Raw genomic sequence first — 16,028 nt, forward strand, 5'->3', positions numbered from 1 at the left:
GAGCACCCGGAGGAAACCCACGCGGACACGGGGAGAACATGCAAACTCCACACAGAAAGGCCCTCGCCGGTCCCGGGGCTCGAACCCAGACCTTCTTGCTGTGAGGCGACAGCGACTAACCACTACACCACCGTGCCACCATTTGGAAATGTAAGAGTGGTAAAGATAATCTTTCTTGAATAATTATTTTAGTAAGCAAATGTCAGTGGAAACTGAATATGATTTTTCTTAATCATTCTCAAGTTACCATTTTGTTTGGAGTCAGCCAAGTATATGGCCAAAAGTTTGCGCACACCCAAATGTACTTTTTGAACAATATATTTCAGATTTTGTTTCCTTCACTGTTATAATAAAATCCACTCTTTTGGGAAGGCTTTCCAGTAGATTTTCAAGCATGGCTTTGGGGATTTTTTTCCTTTCAGAAACAAGAGCATTAGTGAGGACAGGCACCGATGTCAGGTGAGGACGTCTGGGACACTGCAGACATTCAAATGAATCCCAAAAGTTTTCAGTGGGGTTAAGGTCAGAGCTCTGTCCAGGCCACTTGAGTTCTTCCAGTTCAACTTTAGCAAACCATGTACAATACTCATTAAGGAGCAACATACACCCTTAAAACAGTTGAATCTTTGGGATATATTTAATACAAGTAACTCATAAATCCCTTCCAGTCAATACTGTTTTCAGTACTTGTGCTTAGACCTCTAATAAATCACAATTAGTTTTACCAAAGCAGGAATGTGTGTATGGTTTGACAATATGGCAAGAGAGGGGAGAAAATGTGACCCTTATACCCCAGTCAAATAGGTTGGATTAAAAACCAGTGCAGATGTTGTAATTGCATTTATTCAGTCATTTTTCCACAGTGGAATTTTGAACATAATTTGTTAGTGAATAGAATTCATTAATAGAATCAAATGGTCAGATGCCTTTGCACATGTACAACAGAGAATCATCGCCGTGATGCCTTTGAAAAAGGATTCACTTTATTTACAGGTTTTGGGTGTATGGTTGATAAAAATGTGCAGGTTGAGACCTTCTCCCCCCCCCCCCTTTTTTTTAAACTCTCTGATGAGAGCTGTGAAACAGTTCCAGCGCACTTGTATTTGTCCAGTCTCCCACCTCAATGGCTCTCTCCTTTCTTCCCGACAACCTGCATTTCACAAAACAAAACAAAGCCACTGTAAATGCTGATGTTGTCACCAAACCACTCAACACAGAGACATGTACAGTCACAGCATCACACTGATATTTTAGGTCACTGGTGAACATCAGGCTGTTACCCGTTTGAAGTCGTTCATGTTGGTGGCCTGCACTGGGGTTCCTATAAACGTCAGGTAGTTCACTTTTGTCGTTTCCTCATCCCCTTGGTTTGACTTAATGAACAGCTAGACATATACAAACGAAAAGAAAAAAAAAAAACATTAAATTATGGGTTAAACTAGAGATGTTATTCATTATCTCACCACTAGTGGACAAAACTCCTCGTGTTGAGAGGAGACTCGGTAAAAACTTTGTAAAATATAACCAGACAGAAACAGGAAAAGAAAAAAAAAAAATCAGTTTAGTGTGACAACCATGAGAAGGAGAAACATACGGTGACGCTGTTGACATTCTGAAATTTGACGTATCTGAGAGAGATGAGGCCTTCGTCTTTGTAGTCTTCGTCTGAAAGCTCCAGAGTCTGCGTCGGCTCACTCCTCTCGGCGTCGTCAAAGTCCATGGAGCGAGGGAGATTAATGAAGATCTTCACACACTTTGGCGCCTGAGCTGAGGAAGTTATGGAGAAAATGAAGGGGGGGAGAGAGAGAGAGAGAGAGAGATGAACATTTACTAAAAATCAATCATTTACTATATTCTGGAGAACACATATATCAGAATGCAAATGTGTGCAACTTCACGGAAGCAAACGTTAATTAATAAACGATGCTCAGAAGTGGGTGAAAATTAAGAAATAAAAACACGCAATTTTTGTGAACAAGTTGATTTGCAACCTATTCTATCCTTGATAATTCACTACACTGGTGTTCTAATACTGTTTAATTGGCGCTTGTTGAGCAGCTTTCTCCATTTCCCCTTACTTGATCCTGTCACCATCATAACGATGGTTCACAACATAGCAGTTCAAATAAAGCTCCTTTGATCTCGAATAGAAAGACCGAGTCAACATTACTTTTGGATTACAGAAGCACCTCTGTAATTAAATGCAAGAGAAATTAATAATAGACACTAATATAATTTCAAATGATACTAAAGCCTGGGGTTACACTAGACAACTTTGCCATAATTACAGAACGTGATTAAACAATTAGACTGATTACCTATTACTGCCAGGAGGAGTGGACCAGACAATCAACTAAAGTGAGGCATCGTCTCTACTTATTCAGCTTTCAATAAAATTTCAGGCCAGATGGAGCAAATCGGTATGCATCAAACATCCAAAACCCTGGTGTAAGCTAGTCAGTGACTCAGATCTGAACAGATCAGTGTGTGGAAATGTAAATACAGTAAATAAAATATAGTGTACAGACAGGTGTTAAGGCGTAAAACAGAGTAGGGATCAGAGCACAGCTGAATTCTGTGTTTTATGCAGAGTTCATACGTGATTTTTGCCCTGATGTTCCACTCACAGACAGTTTTTGGAGAGCACAGATGAAAGACCCAGACCACGGATAAATCGATGTTCACTCAGTGATGGCAAATCAGTGCTCGATCGCCATAAATGAACCGTTCGGTGAGCGACTCACCGATGCACTGCAGACACCTGAAAAATATCTAGCTCAATATAATGCCTGGGCAGAAAAAAAAAAAAAAAAAAGGTTGCGCACACTAATCTCTCATTGGACAGCTTTTAGCTTTGATTTAGCTTGTCATCTCCCTGGGGGACATCTCTAGGTCACTTTCACCCAGTGCAAAGAACTGGTGTTTGATGACAGACTCTCTTCTTTGGCAAACATCACTGCAGTGACCTGGATGTGCAGGTTTCTCCTTTACAACATTCGAAGGATCAGCTCCTTCCTCACCACCTACTCTGCTCAGCTCCTGGTCCAAGCACTGATCCTCTCCTGCTTGGACTACTGCAACTCTCTACTCCAGACCCCTGTGGCTCATCCAGAACCCTGCAGCCCACAAGACCTACAACCTCCTTCGTCCCTCCCACGTTATCCCTCTGCTTGCTGCCCTTCACTGGTTGCCTGTCGCAGCTCACATCAAACTTAAGACATTGGTGGTAGCTTTCCAGGCAGTCAAGAGGTTGAGTCCAGCATACCTCCTGAGACTAAGCTGACCCTATACACCAGCCAGAGCCCTACGCTCTGCTGCTACTGGTCGACTGGTCCCTCCTCCTCTCCGCTCCTGCCCAACCTGGTGTCTGTCCTGGTTCCACACTGATGGAATGACAGGGATGTGATTTGGGGCTGGTGAAATTATCTGAAAATTTTAGCTGGGGGTCTGGGGGCTGCAGGCCCCCAGCTGGTCCAGGGCAGCGCCCTGGTGGGGGGACAAAGTAGTCAATGAACCAAAGTAGTCAAATTTTGAAATGCAAGGTAGAACTGTCCATACAAGTCGCCAGGTCAACACAGGGCTGACACATAGACACAGACAACCATTCACACTCACATTCACACCTACGGTCAATTTAGAGTCACCAGTTAACCTAACCTGCATGTCTTTGGACTGTGGGGGAAACCGGAGCACCCGGAGGAAACCCACGCGGACACGGGGAGAACATGCAAACTCCACACAGAAAGGCCCTCGCCGGCCACGGGGCTCGAACCCGGACCTTCTTGCTGTGAGGCAACAGCGCTGACTGCTACACCACCGTGCCGCCCTTAAATTTTTTTTTTATTGCTGTAAATTTTGTTAATTATGCCTTAGATATCACGGTAATGTGTAAATAATGTAATGTATCTACATTGGTTGTAAATTTAATTAAGTTCATTCATTCATTCATAATTATCATACTTTTTTTTAAAAATAATAAATAAATTTAACAACCTGGCTGATAACACTGGTAAAGATGATGCTGACACTTCTCTAAAACGAAACTAACTTTATATAATAGCCTCCATATACACACACTGAAGGCTCAATCCCAAATCACTTCCTCCTTCCTATACAAGTGCCCTACACAGGGGGCACACACAGCGAGCCCCTGTAGTCTCTCTAGTGCACTCTATATGCCTTATGGAGCGGTTTGGTCTACAGCGCAACAGATTTCCTCTTCATCAGAGCAGTGGAGCAACAGGACAGGGGGCGTTTCCAGCTGCGCAGCGCTCACTTTCACTTGGCCTGTTAGCCAGAGCAGGCAGCTGCAACACATATTTTGACTTCCTATGTAGCCAGAAGAAGCTATACATGCTCCAAAATAGGATTAAATTATAAATAAATGCCCTTGGCAGACTTGTGTTTAAGCGGTGCGTTAAAGCTCTTGCTAGCTACATGGCTAAGTAGCAACAAGCCTGAGTGTAAAGTAACAGAACGTCACTGTTACTAGCAAGCCGTGCTAACTCAGGATCTAACTCTGGTGTCGGGTCTGTTCCCTGAGCAAATGTTCCAGTCATTTTACACCCAAAGTGGAAATATTTCCGCGGACTAAATGACGAACGGCATCTCCTCCTCTCTTTCCTTTCCTCTCCTCTCCGCCCAGCGCGCCGGTACGTGAACTCATTCCGGGTGACCGTCAGCCAACCTCTCGCCTCCCTAAACACACACACACAAAGCCCACTAGCTCGACCCAGACAACCATGTCCTGTCAAACACACTCGGCTCTGCCACGTCGGACAAAACGCACACATAAAAAGCTGAGTTTGTTCGTGACCAAACGACACACACTCACAGATAACACGCTGATGCGTAGAGGGGCCTCCAGCAAGCACGCCATCTCTCTCTCCCCCTGAGCGAGAGACGATCCGCCCCGACCTGAACAAATGTCTCACAGTCTTATGTCCAATGTCTGTAGCAACCTCTTTCTCCAACCATTCCCAGCGGAACTTGTTTTTCACTATTCTGTCGATTTCTTTAACTCGATTTGCATCTTTACGCTCGATCACGGAGGCTGCCATCTTGCAACTCTTTGTTTGAAGCGAGCTTACGTACAGCTATCTAACAAGCGCGTTCATTGGTTGTTACAGAGCGATGGGCCAATCACGTACCTCGTTTCATCTCGATGACGGAATTACTGAAAGTCGGAACGAATAGGATACGAATACGGATTTTTGAGCGAAAAATCGGAAAAATTTTTGAGGTGAAAAAAGCAGAATTCCGCGAATTCGCGGAAAAATCACATCCCTGGAATGATCTTCCCACCGGGGTCAGAACTGCCGACTCCCCAACCGCCTTCAAGTGCAGACTGAAGATCTGCCTCTTCAGGCTGCACCTCTCCCCTGCCCACAGTGTAATCATGTAACCGTCGAGCCTGGTCATGATGACTCAATGTTAACCAGTGGGTTTTTTTCCTCTCTCCATTTAGCTGTACTTTGTCAGCTTATTTGTATGGTTGGCTTGTTTTTCTTGGCTGTTTGCCATTTGTTATTTCAGCAGAATATTATGCCAAGTGTTATTCTGTCACTTGTTCAGTTGGCACTAGAACTTTCTCATCTAGAAGTTCAGCACTTCTTGTACCTCAGTTTTGCACTTCTTGTACCTCGCTCTGGATAAAAACGTCTGCCAAATGCCTGTAATGTAATGATTACGGCGCACCTTCACCATGGCACCGTTTCAATAACCTTATGCAATGTCAACACTTATTTCCATCCAGAGCTGCATTCATTTTTCGCCGAGATCTTGTATCGATGGGAGAGTCGAACCACTCTGTAAAGTCTTCTGCAGCACATCCCAAAGACTTTCAAACGGGCTAAGATTAGGTTGGCTGGTGGCCAAATCAGGTGTAAAAATGATTCCTCATGCCCCCTAAAACACTCTTTCACAATTTAAGCCTGATGAATCCTGCTACTGTTGTCCTGGAAAATGCCACCGATAGGATAACCTGGTCACTCAGTACATTCGGGTATCAGCTGACATTTTATTGCCACGTAACGCTGCCGAGCCTCGACCTGACCAACTCAAGCAATGCCAGATCATAACACTGGACTGACGTGTGCTGGTGAGTATGAGGCTGAACACCATGCCAAAAACTGGCAAACTCAGAATGTACAAAAAGTTGAAATGAACAGAGTGCCTTACCCAAATCTGACACCTGCAACTTCATAGAGAAAAGCTTTACAGGTTGACTGAAGGCAATTGTGATAAGGAGCTGCAATCAGAAAGCACAAGAGAAAATATTATGACAATGGGTATGTTTCTGTGATTAACATTGTAATGACAATCCCCTGAGCGCAAGCCAAAAAACACACAAGGCTCAGCCTCGGATGCTCGACCAACAAGCAAGGATGCATCTGATATCTTTTGGTACACTTTTCTGACCACAACCTTCAGGATCTTGAAGGCTGCAATCTGACTGGCTTTCCACATTTCTGTATGCACTTACACTATAAGCATGCAATAACATTTCAGAGCAATATATATTCACCTGGCTGAAAAAAAAAAAAAAGCTATAAAAAACAACAAATCTCATGTCTATAACCGGAAAAGGTCAGAAACACACACTCTGCGTCAGCATTTGTATCACACAGTATTGAATTGCACATCAAGTTATGCCAAGTTGTACATCTCAGCTCAGCTTGAATTTACAGAGAGCATATGAGACTTTAAGTGTCAGCTACTGTCATCAAATTTGAACCCATTCAAAGTGGAGAGAAACTTTATGCTTCAAATTGCATTTTTACTTTCGCCTCTATTTGAGTCACACACTAATTCCCAGTACAGACATCCTGACACACTCATGGCTGAGTAACATCCATGGGATTAAGAAATGTGAGAACTGTAATAGCAAGTTAATAAGTCTATACTACAACAGTCTATAATTTTGAGTTATTATACAGTACATAGGGCATCTTGGATGTTCGAGTACAAATTTCAAACCAATCCAGTGAAAAATAAGCAATTGGTGAGACTTAGCATTATGCACACAAAATCTCAAAAATGATGAAAATGGGCAAACTTCAAAAAAACAAACAAATTATATATAAATAAATAAATAAATAAATAAATAAATAAATAAAGTATTTGGAGTAGAGCTATAGGATTTTGCAAAGTCCCATTAATTTAATACATATTTTCCAAGAAAATCCATGCCATGAACCCTTGGTGGGTTGGCATGGAATGACTTATTTTACAATGGTTTTCAGGTTTAAATAATATTGGCTGGCTTTTTTCTTGGTATGTCAGATATATTCCATTCACCTAGCAGGACACTGAACTTGTCTTTGACTCCTTCAGTATCATGCTAGCTGAATGGAATATATCTGACATACCAAGAAAAAAGCCAGCCAATATTATTATTATACACACACACACTTCCAGTTTTTTGATGTCCGTTGGTATGTTTTTCTCTTGTAAATATGCGTGAAGAACAGCCAATGAAGTTTGGGGAGCCTTTCAGGTGTTCAACGCGTCTTCCTCTTTCCTGGCGAACAAAGAAATGCTTCTGTGCATGCGCAGCAAAAAACTCTCTCACTGGATATTCACATCAGCGCCGATGTGTGACTTCATATTGTCTTGACAACCATATTCAATGCTCATTCTCCATTGGGTAGAGTGATGCAATACACGTAGATAGCAGGATGCCATTTGGGATTCAACAACCTCTCTGGTCTGAGGATTACTGTAAAATAAATCCCTGAATTTCTAGTGGTTTTAGGGGCAAAGACTACAAACTATTGAGACTGTTTTTGGTCAGAGTTTTATAGTGATTTAAAATCCATGACATTGCCCATCTATCTGTTTTGGCGTTATTAGTCTCTCTTCATTCAAGTAGACAGGATCTGGATCTTTGTGTTACTGGAAATAATAATATGGCCAGAAGCATTTTCAATATGGCCATCAAGTGAACTTTACTTTAAGGACTTAGGAGCAAGTACTTTGGTGCATCTTACCTGTTCATCGCAGTCTGACTCGAGGTAGGAGGAGTCCTTGATTAAGCAGTTATCAAAGCCACAGTCATCGCTCTCATTAAGACACTCGCATCCGGCTTTATTCACAAATGGCATAAGATCCATCTAGAAACACACACAGACTTACAACAAATCTGCTACCTAATTACAATGAACGTCAACTGATATTTTTCTGGAACAAGTCAAATTAGCGAAAAAGTAGTTAATAATAAATTTAAATCAACCAGCTCCTGAATAGCGTAACAGAAAAGACAGAAAAGCGTTCGCGCTATAATCCAGAGATTGCTAGTTCGAATCCCGATTATGCCAGTCAGGAGTGCAAAAATTTGCAATTACAATTACATGCATGAGCTCACCACCTACTCATTAGGGGGACGTGGAATAGGGGGAAAAATTTAATAAAAATAACTCAATCGATCATAACAAATTCCAAAAACATACAAGCTGATGCTGCTTCATTATCAATGCTGCTCATGCATGATATAAGTTTTTTTTTTTTAATTACAGTATCTCTACTGCACTCACGTATCCTTTGGGAATGTCCGAGTCCTCGTTACTCCCCGGGTCGTTCTCCACGTGCTGTTTGATTTTGTCCTCGAGGCCTGAGGGGTCCGTTCCCTGATACTGATCCACACGCACTTTGTTTCGGAAAAACAGGAATGTCGGCGTGGCAGAGATGTTGTTGGCTGCCGCTGTTGCCTTTAAAACACAACATACTAAAATTTTTAAGCACAAACAGGAGTGAAAGCTGAAACTGAAGAGTGGGAAAATATTTTCAAACACTTTTTACAGTGCTTTCATAGATACAGTGCTTATTCTGTTCTTTGAATCCAATCCCCTTGGTGTGGTTCATTGGGCGTGTGAGATCAGAGCAACCACACTCGGATATGGACCAAAACAACCGGTCCAAAGATGTCTGGATCCAAGCTCAATCTAGCATGGTCTGAATGCAGTGACAAAGCGATTCAACTCTAAATGGGCCAAACAGCAGGAAATGAGTTTCTCCTTGATGTTCATATGGCAGGCCCACACCACACACCCGCCATTTCCTTTGAATGTTCATTAGTAACCATACTCTACAGTTTATAATGGATCTTAATTTTTGAGCTTTGTTTTAAAATACACTTGACTCTTATCAAAACTTTGATGAACTATTTACAAGAGCAAAAAATTATTTTTAAACTGCATGTAGTCATGTTATCTTGTAGAGGACTCAAATAATGACAACAAATGTTAGGAAAAATCTCTGTGTTTCTGGAAAAAAAAAAGAGAATAATCAGACGAAACATTACTGGATTTTTAAATCCTCAAATATGGAAATCAGTATTGATGGCTCTGCTACATAATTTCCTTTCCTCATTGTTTTCAGACTCTTCTACTTTTCTAACCATCTGAATTAAATCATCCATAATTCACTGATACACAGTTGGGCTCTGAGGTCTAAAGAAGTTGTGGTGTGTGGGAGGGAAGAAAAAAAAAAAAATAAAATACACACACAGATATACAATACTGTGCAAACATCTTAGGCACATGTAAAGAAATGCTGTCGACGAAAATGGCTTAAAAATGTTTCAATGTTAAAAAATAAATAAATAAATACAGCAGTAAGCAGGCGGCACGGTGGTGTAGTGGTTAGCGCTGTCGCCTCACAGCAAGAAGGTCCTGGGTTCGAGCCCCGTGGCCGGCGAGGACCTTTCTGTATGGAGTTTGCATGTTCTCCCCGTGTCCGCGTGGGTTTCCTCCGGGTGCTCCGGTTTCCCCCACAGTCCAAAGACATGCAGGTTAGGTTAACTGGTGACTCTAAATTGACCATAGGTGTGAATGTGAGTGTGAATGGTTGTCTGTGTCTATGTGTCAGCCCTGTGATGACCTGGCGACTTGTCCAGGGTGTACCCCGCCTTTCGCCCGTAGTCAGCTGGGATAGGCTCCAGCTTGCCTGCGACCCTGTAGAAGGATAAAGCGGCTAGAGATAATGAGATGAGACAGCAGTAAGCCAAAATAAATAAAACAAAGTCAATATTTGGTACGAGATGACCCTTTGCTTAAAAAAAAAAAATAGTAGTCTCAGGTACAGTGAGTGCAGTTTTATAATGAAATGAGCTGTCGGTTTTACTGAGCATCTTACAGAACTGTCATCACAGTTCTTCTGGACACTTTGACTATCTCACTCGCGTCTTCATTTTGCACCAAAACCCAGTAGCCTTAATTATGTTTTCTTTTTTAATCTGAAAAGTGCTCTCTTATGTAATATACTGCTCAGAGACAAGCTTTTTTTCTGTCACATTTAATTCTGTGCTGGAAAATGAACGTTTGGACTCTAAAATGTGTTTGTACTGACTCGATAAAGTAGAAGTCATAAAATAGAAATCTGTAACAAAGTTTGTATGAAAAAAAATAAGATGAAGACTTTCACAGTACTGTATTTATCAGTGAATATGTCTAAAGCTAACTAGAGAATATAGTAACTTTGTTACTAGACTGAAGTACAGTTTCAAAACACTTTACTGCATCATAATAATGCAAACATTCAGTTCAGTTCCAAATTCCTAAAAAAAAAAAAGTCTACAAATGTTTCAACAAGAACAGAGAAGTGATCGATCCTTTGCTATATTTATTTTCACATTTCTGTGATTATACTTATTCAGGACGGCACGATGGTGCAGCGGTTAGCACTGTCGCCTTACAGCAAGAAGGTTCCGGGTTTGAACCTCATGGCTAACGGGGTCCTTTCTGTGTGGAGTTTGCGTGTTCTCTTCCAAATAGAAATCGATCAAGTTTGTATGGAAAAAAACAAACAACCACCACCCTAGGGTGCCTAATGCCGCTTTTCCACTACCAACGCGGCTGAGTCGGGCTGAGCCGTGCCGTGCTGAGTTGGGCTGAGTCGAGCTGAGCGGGGCTGTTGGAGTTGCATTTCGACTACAACCGCACTGAACCGTGCTGGCTGGAAGTGGGTGGACACATTGGGTGGAGTTAGAGAAAGTGGGTGGACGTCACGTGATGTCGTTAGGCGGCGCAAACAGTGACATCAGTGACCTTTTAAGCGGTAGTCTCACGACCCGGAGAGTAAACAAACATGGAGGACATGGAGTCGTTAGTGTTGCTGGTCTTGGTGCTGTGGCTTGTTGTCACCGACAACGCCAACAGATACTGGCAAGAGCGTATAGATGAGGCGAGGCGCATAAGGCTTCATAATTCTCGTAATTCGTAATTCTCCTTCTTCCGGGATTACGGTGTTTACAGATCCCAGCGTGCTCGCGGGGCGTGTGTGGGCATGTGAGGACACTCCTCCTCACCAATCAGTGCACAGGGGAGTGTCTGCTCACACCCCTAGCCTCACTCAGCTCGGTTTGGCTCGCTTCAGCCCTACTCCAAAACCATGCGAGTTTTGGGGGCTGAGCAGGGCTGAAGCGAGCTGAGTCATGCTGTTCTTAGATAGCCGAAACGCAAGCCGTGTCGGGCTGAAGTGAGCTGAAAAAGGGTAGTGGAAAAGGGCCATAAGACTTTTGCACAGCATATATGTATGAGAAAACTGCCACGTTTTTCCTGATCCATAAAGTGAAAGATGAAAATTATTTTGGGAAAGGAAATCCCAACAAAGAGATGCCCTGCCGGCACGGTGGTGTAGTGGTTAGCGCTGTCGCCTCACAGCAAGAAGGTCCTGGGTTCGAGCCCCGGGGCCGGCAAGGGCCTTTCTGTGCGGAGTTTGCATGTTCTCCCCGTGTCCGCGTGGGTTTCCTCCGGGTGCTCCGGTTTCCCCCACAGTCCAAAGACATGCAGGTTAGGTTAACTGGTGACTCTAAATTGACCGTAGGTGTGAATGTGAGTGTGAATGGTTGTCTGTGTCTATGTGTCAGCCCTGTGATGACCTGGCGACTTGTCCAGGGTGTACCCCGCCTTTCGCCCGTAGTCAGCTGGGATAGGCTCCAGCTTGCCTGCGACCCTGTAGAAGGATAAAGCGGCTAGAGATAATGAGATGAATGAGATGAGATGCCCTGCTTTGTGTCTCCATGTATAGACGCTTAATCTGGGCCAAATAATCGAGTTAAACCCCTCCATGCTTTATAATGTACATCACATGAGTCAGGAATATTCCATAATTAAAATACACTTGACAGCTAATCACCTGTAAGTGGAGGTGAGGATTTATAAAAGGTCAGTAGTCCTGATAAATAACGTCAGAGCAACAAAAGGAATAGAAAACATAAGCATTTTGAACTTTTAAACCATAAACATTATAAACCTACAGCCTCAAAACACTCTCACCTGACAAACATGGACATCGACTTCAAGAAAAACAACATGTGGGTACTTGTTGCTCAGCATGGTGAAAGCTGGAGCGATTCTGACACATGGGCGACACCTGGGGATTTATAATAAACACAACCAAAAACATTTTTCAAGACAAGAAAAGAAGAAGTATAAATGCTGGCTTGATATTAAGAGCTACACTGGGTCTTTCACTCACATGAGCTTAAATGATATTATAACGTGAGGTAAAAGTCATGCTAGTAGACTGTAACTAGCCTAATAAAGTTCCTTTGTTTGTTTGTTTTTCACTCATTGTATTATTAAGTAAAATACTGTACTTACAAACCGCTTTCATTAAACTAGTCAACATGGCTAACTCGCTACAGAGCTAATTTAGCTGACTGTGCTAATCACTGCTGTTTTGCTAAGTCATACTAAAACCGGCACTGTGCGGCTAGGCTGGCTAGGACAGTTAGCCGAAGATATTTCCAATAAGAAAAGCACACAAGTGCTAATGCTAAAATGCTAACATAACGTCAACGCCGGTGCTAATGCTAATCACACACAGGATTTGTTCTGAAGCAAGCAGCACTAACGCAGTTCTGTTGCTAAGCTAAGGCCCACATCGGGACTCCACACAGCTCCTCACCCAGCCATGGTGAACTTCACGACGGCCAGTCTGGAGCCGGCACCGGTCAGCTCCGGCTGGAATTCCGAATCGCTTCCGATTACTTTCACCCCAACCATGTTAAAATAAAATATCACTTTTTTTAATGAACGCGCCCAGATATACTACAGTTAATGGTACAACAACAAAATAAAAAAAGGCTGATCAACCGCTTTCTCGAATCGTACGCTTTACTGCGTGCTCGTTACGACATGCGATACGTGAGCCAATCAAAATCAGAGAAACTCCGAGGAGCCCTGCATTGCCATGGCAAAAAACGACCGGAAGTCTGACGAGAGGTCGTGAATGATACAGAAAGTGAAACAACATTGTCGTAAATATAAATACGTGTGCTACACATTGACATTTTTACTACATTATTGCCAACTTTAATTTCATGTTTGTTATTGAAAGCGACAAGAAAAGTGAAATAAAAGTGAATAAAATAAAAGTTACCACGCCATATTCTCCATATAAATAAATAAATCCGATGATGTGTGTATTTTAACAGAGATTTGTGCGCCCCCTAGTGTTTATTTTGTTTCTGCCCTCGTTTATATCGTTAGCCTAATAGCATAATTGCCTAAGGGTTGTTTTACAATCAGGGTACAAAATTTGTGTCACAAATTCAAATTGATTCAAACTGGTTCTTGTACCAGTTTTTAAGTGAAGGACAAGTTAAAGAACAGATTTCAGGTAATTTTTTGACATATGTATATGGTAGTTTTGTGTTATCTGCTATAAGATAAAGAAAAGTAGCAAAAATGTTATCAAAGACTCCTTGTCAAAAAATGGCTGATAGAAATAAAATTCCAACAGTTAAGAAATTGTTAGTAGTCCATAACATTCACCTAATGTTATAGGATGTTCATGAACTATTTCATGTTCTACATGAACAGACATGTAGAACAACTTGGTTAAGGTTAGACAGGTAACACAACTTGGTTATGTTTAGGAAAGTAAAACTACTTTTCGATGTTATGTTTGTATTTATATGTAAGAGAAAAATTGCCTAAGTCATGGCACATTCTGCCTAAGTCACTTTTATTTGTTATGCAATCGATGATGTCTTTTTTTTTGCAAACTTGTTCACACATCTTGTTGAACTTACTGTTACAAAATCAATAAAAAAAACCAATGTGCTTGCTAAAAATAGTGTCTTTTCTTGTTTTCCGAAAACATTCAAATATGACTTAGGCTATTAGGCTAACAATATGGAGAACGCTGAAACCTGAATTTCGATGTTACAACAACATCACAATAATTTTATGATCTTAATATTACAATAATTTTATTTAGGGGCTGCACTGTGGTGGAGTGGTTAGTACTGTAGCCTCACAGCAAGCAGGTTCTGGGTTCGAGCTTGCTGGTCGACTGGGGCCTTTCTGTGTGGAGTTTGCATGTTCTCCCAGTGACTGTGTGGGTTTCTTTGAGGTGCTCTGGTTTCCTCCCACAGTCCAAGATATAAAGATTAGGTCAACTGGTTACTCTAAATTGTTCATCGGTGTAAATGTGATTGTGGATGGCTGTCTCTCTCTCCCTCTCTCTCTCTCTGTATTAGCCCCATGATAGATTGGCGACCTGTCTGGAGTGTAAAGCCCATCTGTGACCTGCAAAGGATAAGCACTATCGAAAATGAACTCATCATCTCATCTCATTATCTCTAGCCGCTTTATCCTTCTACAGGGTCGCAGGCAAGCTGGAGCCTATCCCAGCTGACTACGGGCGAAAGGCGGGGTACACCCTGGACAAGTCGCCAGGTCATCACAGGGCTGACACATAGACACAGACAACCATTCACACTCACACCTACGGTCAATTTAGAGTCACCAGTCAACCTAACCTGCATGTCTTTGGACTGTGGGGGAAACCGGAGCACCCGGAGGAAACCCACGCGGACACGGGGAGAACATGCAAACTCCACACAGAAAGGCCCTCACCGGCCCCGGGGCTCGAACCCAGGACCTTCTTGCTGTGAGGCGACAGCGCTAACCACTACACCACCATGCCGCCCCGAAAATGAACTAATAACTTTATTTGGGACTTTGGTGCATTGCTATACAATCGATAATATACTGTCACTGAACTGATCTTTAATCATTGCGATATTTCTAAATTCACTCATCCTGGTCCAGTTGCAAGCAAATGAAGATAGCAAATGCGATGAGAGTGTTTAATTAGATAGCTAACAAAGCCAGCTTGGTTATGTTCGTCAAGCTGTGAGTTAGATAGCAATTTGCAACTTGCAAAAACGCATTAGCACCTACATCAACTATAGAGAACTTTTGATCACTTGGATCACTAATTTATGAAACTAGATACTAGGTCTATGCCCAGTTGGCCCGTCCTGTAATCCATCCTTGCCTCCATGTTGTCAGTCCTGCTGCTGTTTTGTTTTTATTTGTCTGTCAGAGAAAATGCAACTAGTGAATAAAGAAAGTCCGTTCAAAAAGAAACTTGGGGTCTCATATCTAAGCATTTTCATCACAGCTGGAAAAAAAAAAACATGTTTAGTATTAGCAATGTGTGTCACATGCCAGTCCCTTGCTTATATTATGTTGCTGGATCAATTTATGATGAATATGTTGTTGTAAAGCCCTGTGATGACCTGGCGACTTGTCCAGGGTGTACCCCGCCTTTCGCCCGTAGTCAGCTGGGATAGGCTCCAGCTTGCCTGTGACCCTGTAGAACAGGATAAAGCGGCTAGAGATAATGAGATGAGTTGAGATGTTGTTGTAAAAGTATCTTTACATGGAGCTTATACTTTGTGATTTTATGAAACCTTATTATTACTAATTACTGTGATAATAATAAAGAAATAACTTTTGGAACTTCTAGTCTATTATTATTATTATTATCTCATCTCATTATCTGTAGCCGCTTTATCCTGTTCTACAGGGTCGCAGGCAAGCTGGAGCCTATCCCAGCTGACTACGGGTGAAAGGCGGGGTACACCCTGGACAAGTCGCTAGGTCATCACAGGGCTGACACATAGACACAGACAACCATTCACACTCACATTCACACCTACGGTCAATTTAGAGTCACCAGTTAACCTAACCTGCATGTCTTTGGACTGTGGGAGAAACCGGAGCACCCGG

The 16,028-nt window shown here is 42.3% G+C and overlaps 1 protein-coding gene across 1 annotated transcript; it reads right to left on the bottom strand.

The window, feature by feature from the left end:
* Positions 1 to 827: 827 nt before the first annotated feature.
* txnl1 (thioredoxin-like 1) lies at positions 828 to 13,157 on the bottom strand. Its single transcript, XM_060935587.1, has 8 exons — positions 12,910 to 13,157; positions 12,276 to 12,372; positions 8,535 to 8,708; positions 7,992 to 8,114; positions 6,181 to 6,250; positions 1,595 to 1,767; positions 1,281 to 1,385; positions 828 to 1,150 (listed from the first exon to the last, which is right to left on the bottom strand). The coding sequence occupies exons 1-8, from the start codon at positions 13,005 to 13,007 to the stop codon at positions 1,121 to 1,123; spliced, it is 870 nt and encodes a 289-aa protein (XP_060791570.1). The 5' UTR covers positions 13,008 to 13,157; the 3' UTR covers positions 828 to 1,120.
* Positions 13,158 to 16,028: the final 2,871 nt, after the last annotated feature.

This window comes from Neoarius graeffei, chromosome 12 (assembly GCF_027579695.1).
Source record: "Neoarius graeffei isolate fNeoGra1 chromosome 12, fNeoGra1.pri, whole genome shotgun sequence".
Classification (NCBI taxonomy): Eukaryota; Metazoa; Chordata; class Actinopteri; order Siluriformes; family Ariidae; genus Neoarius; species Neoarius graeffei.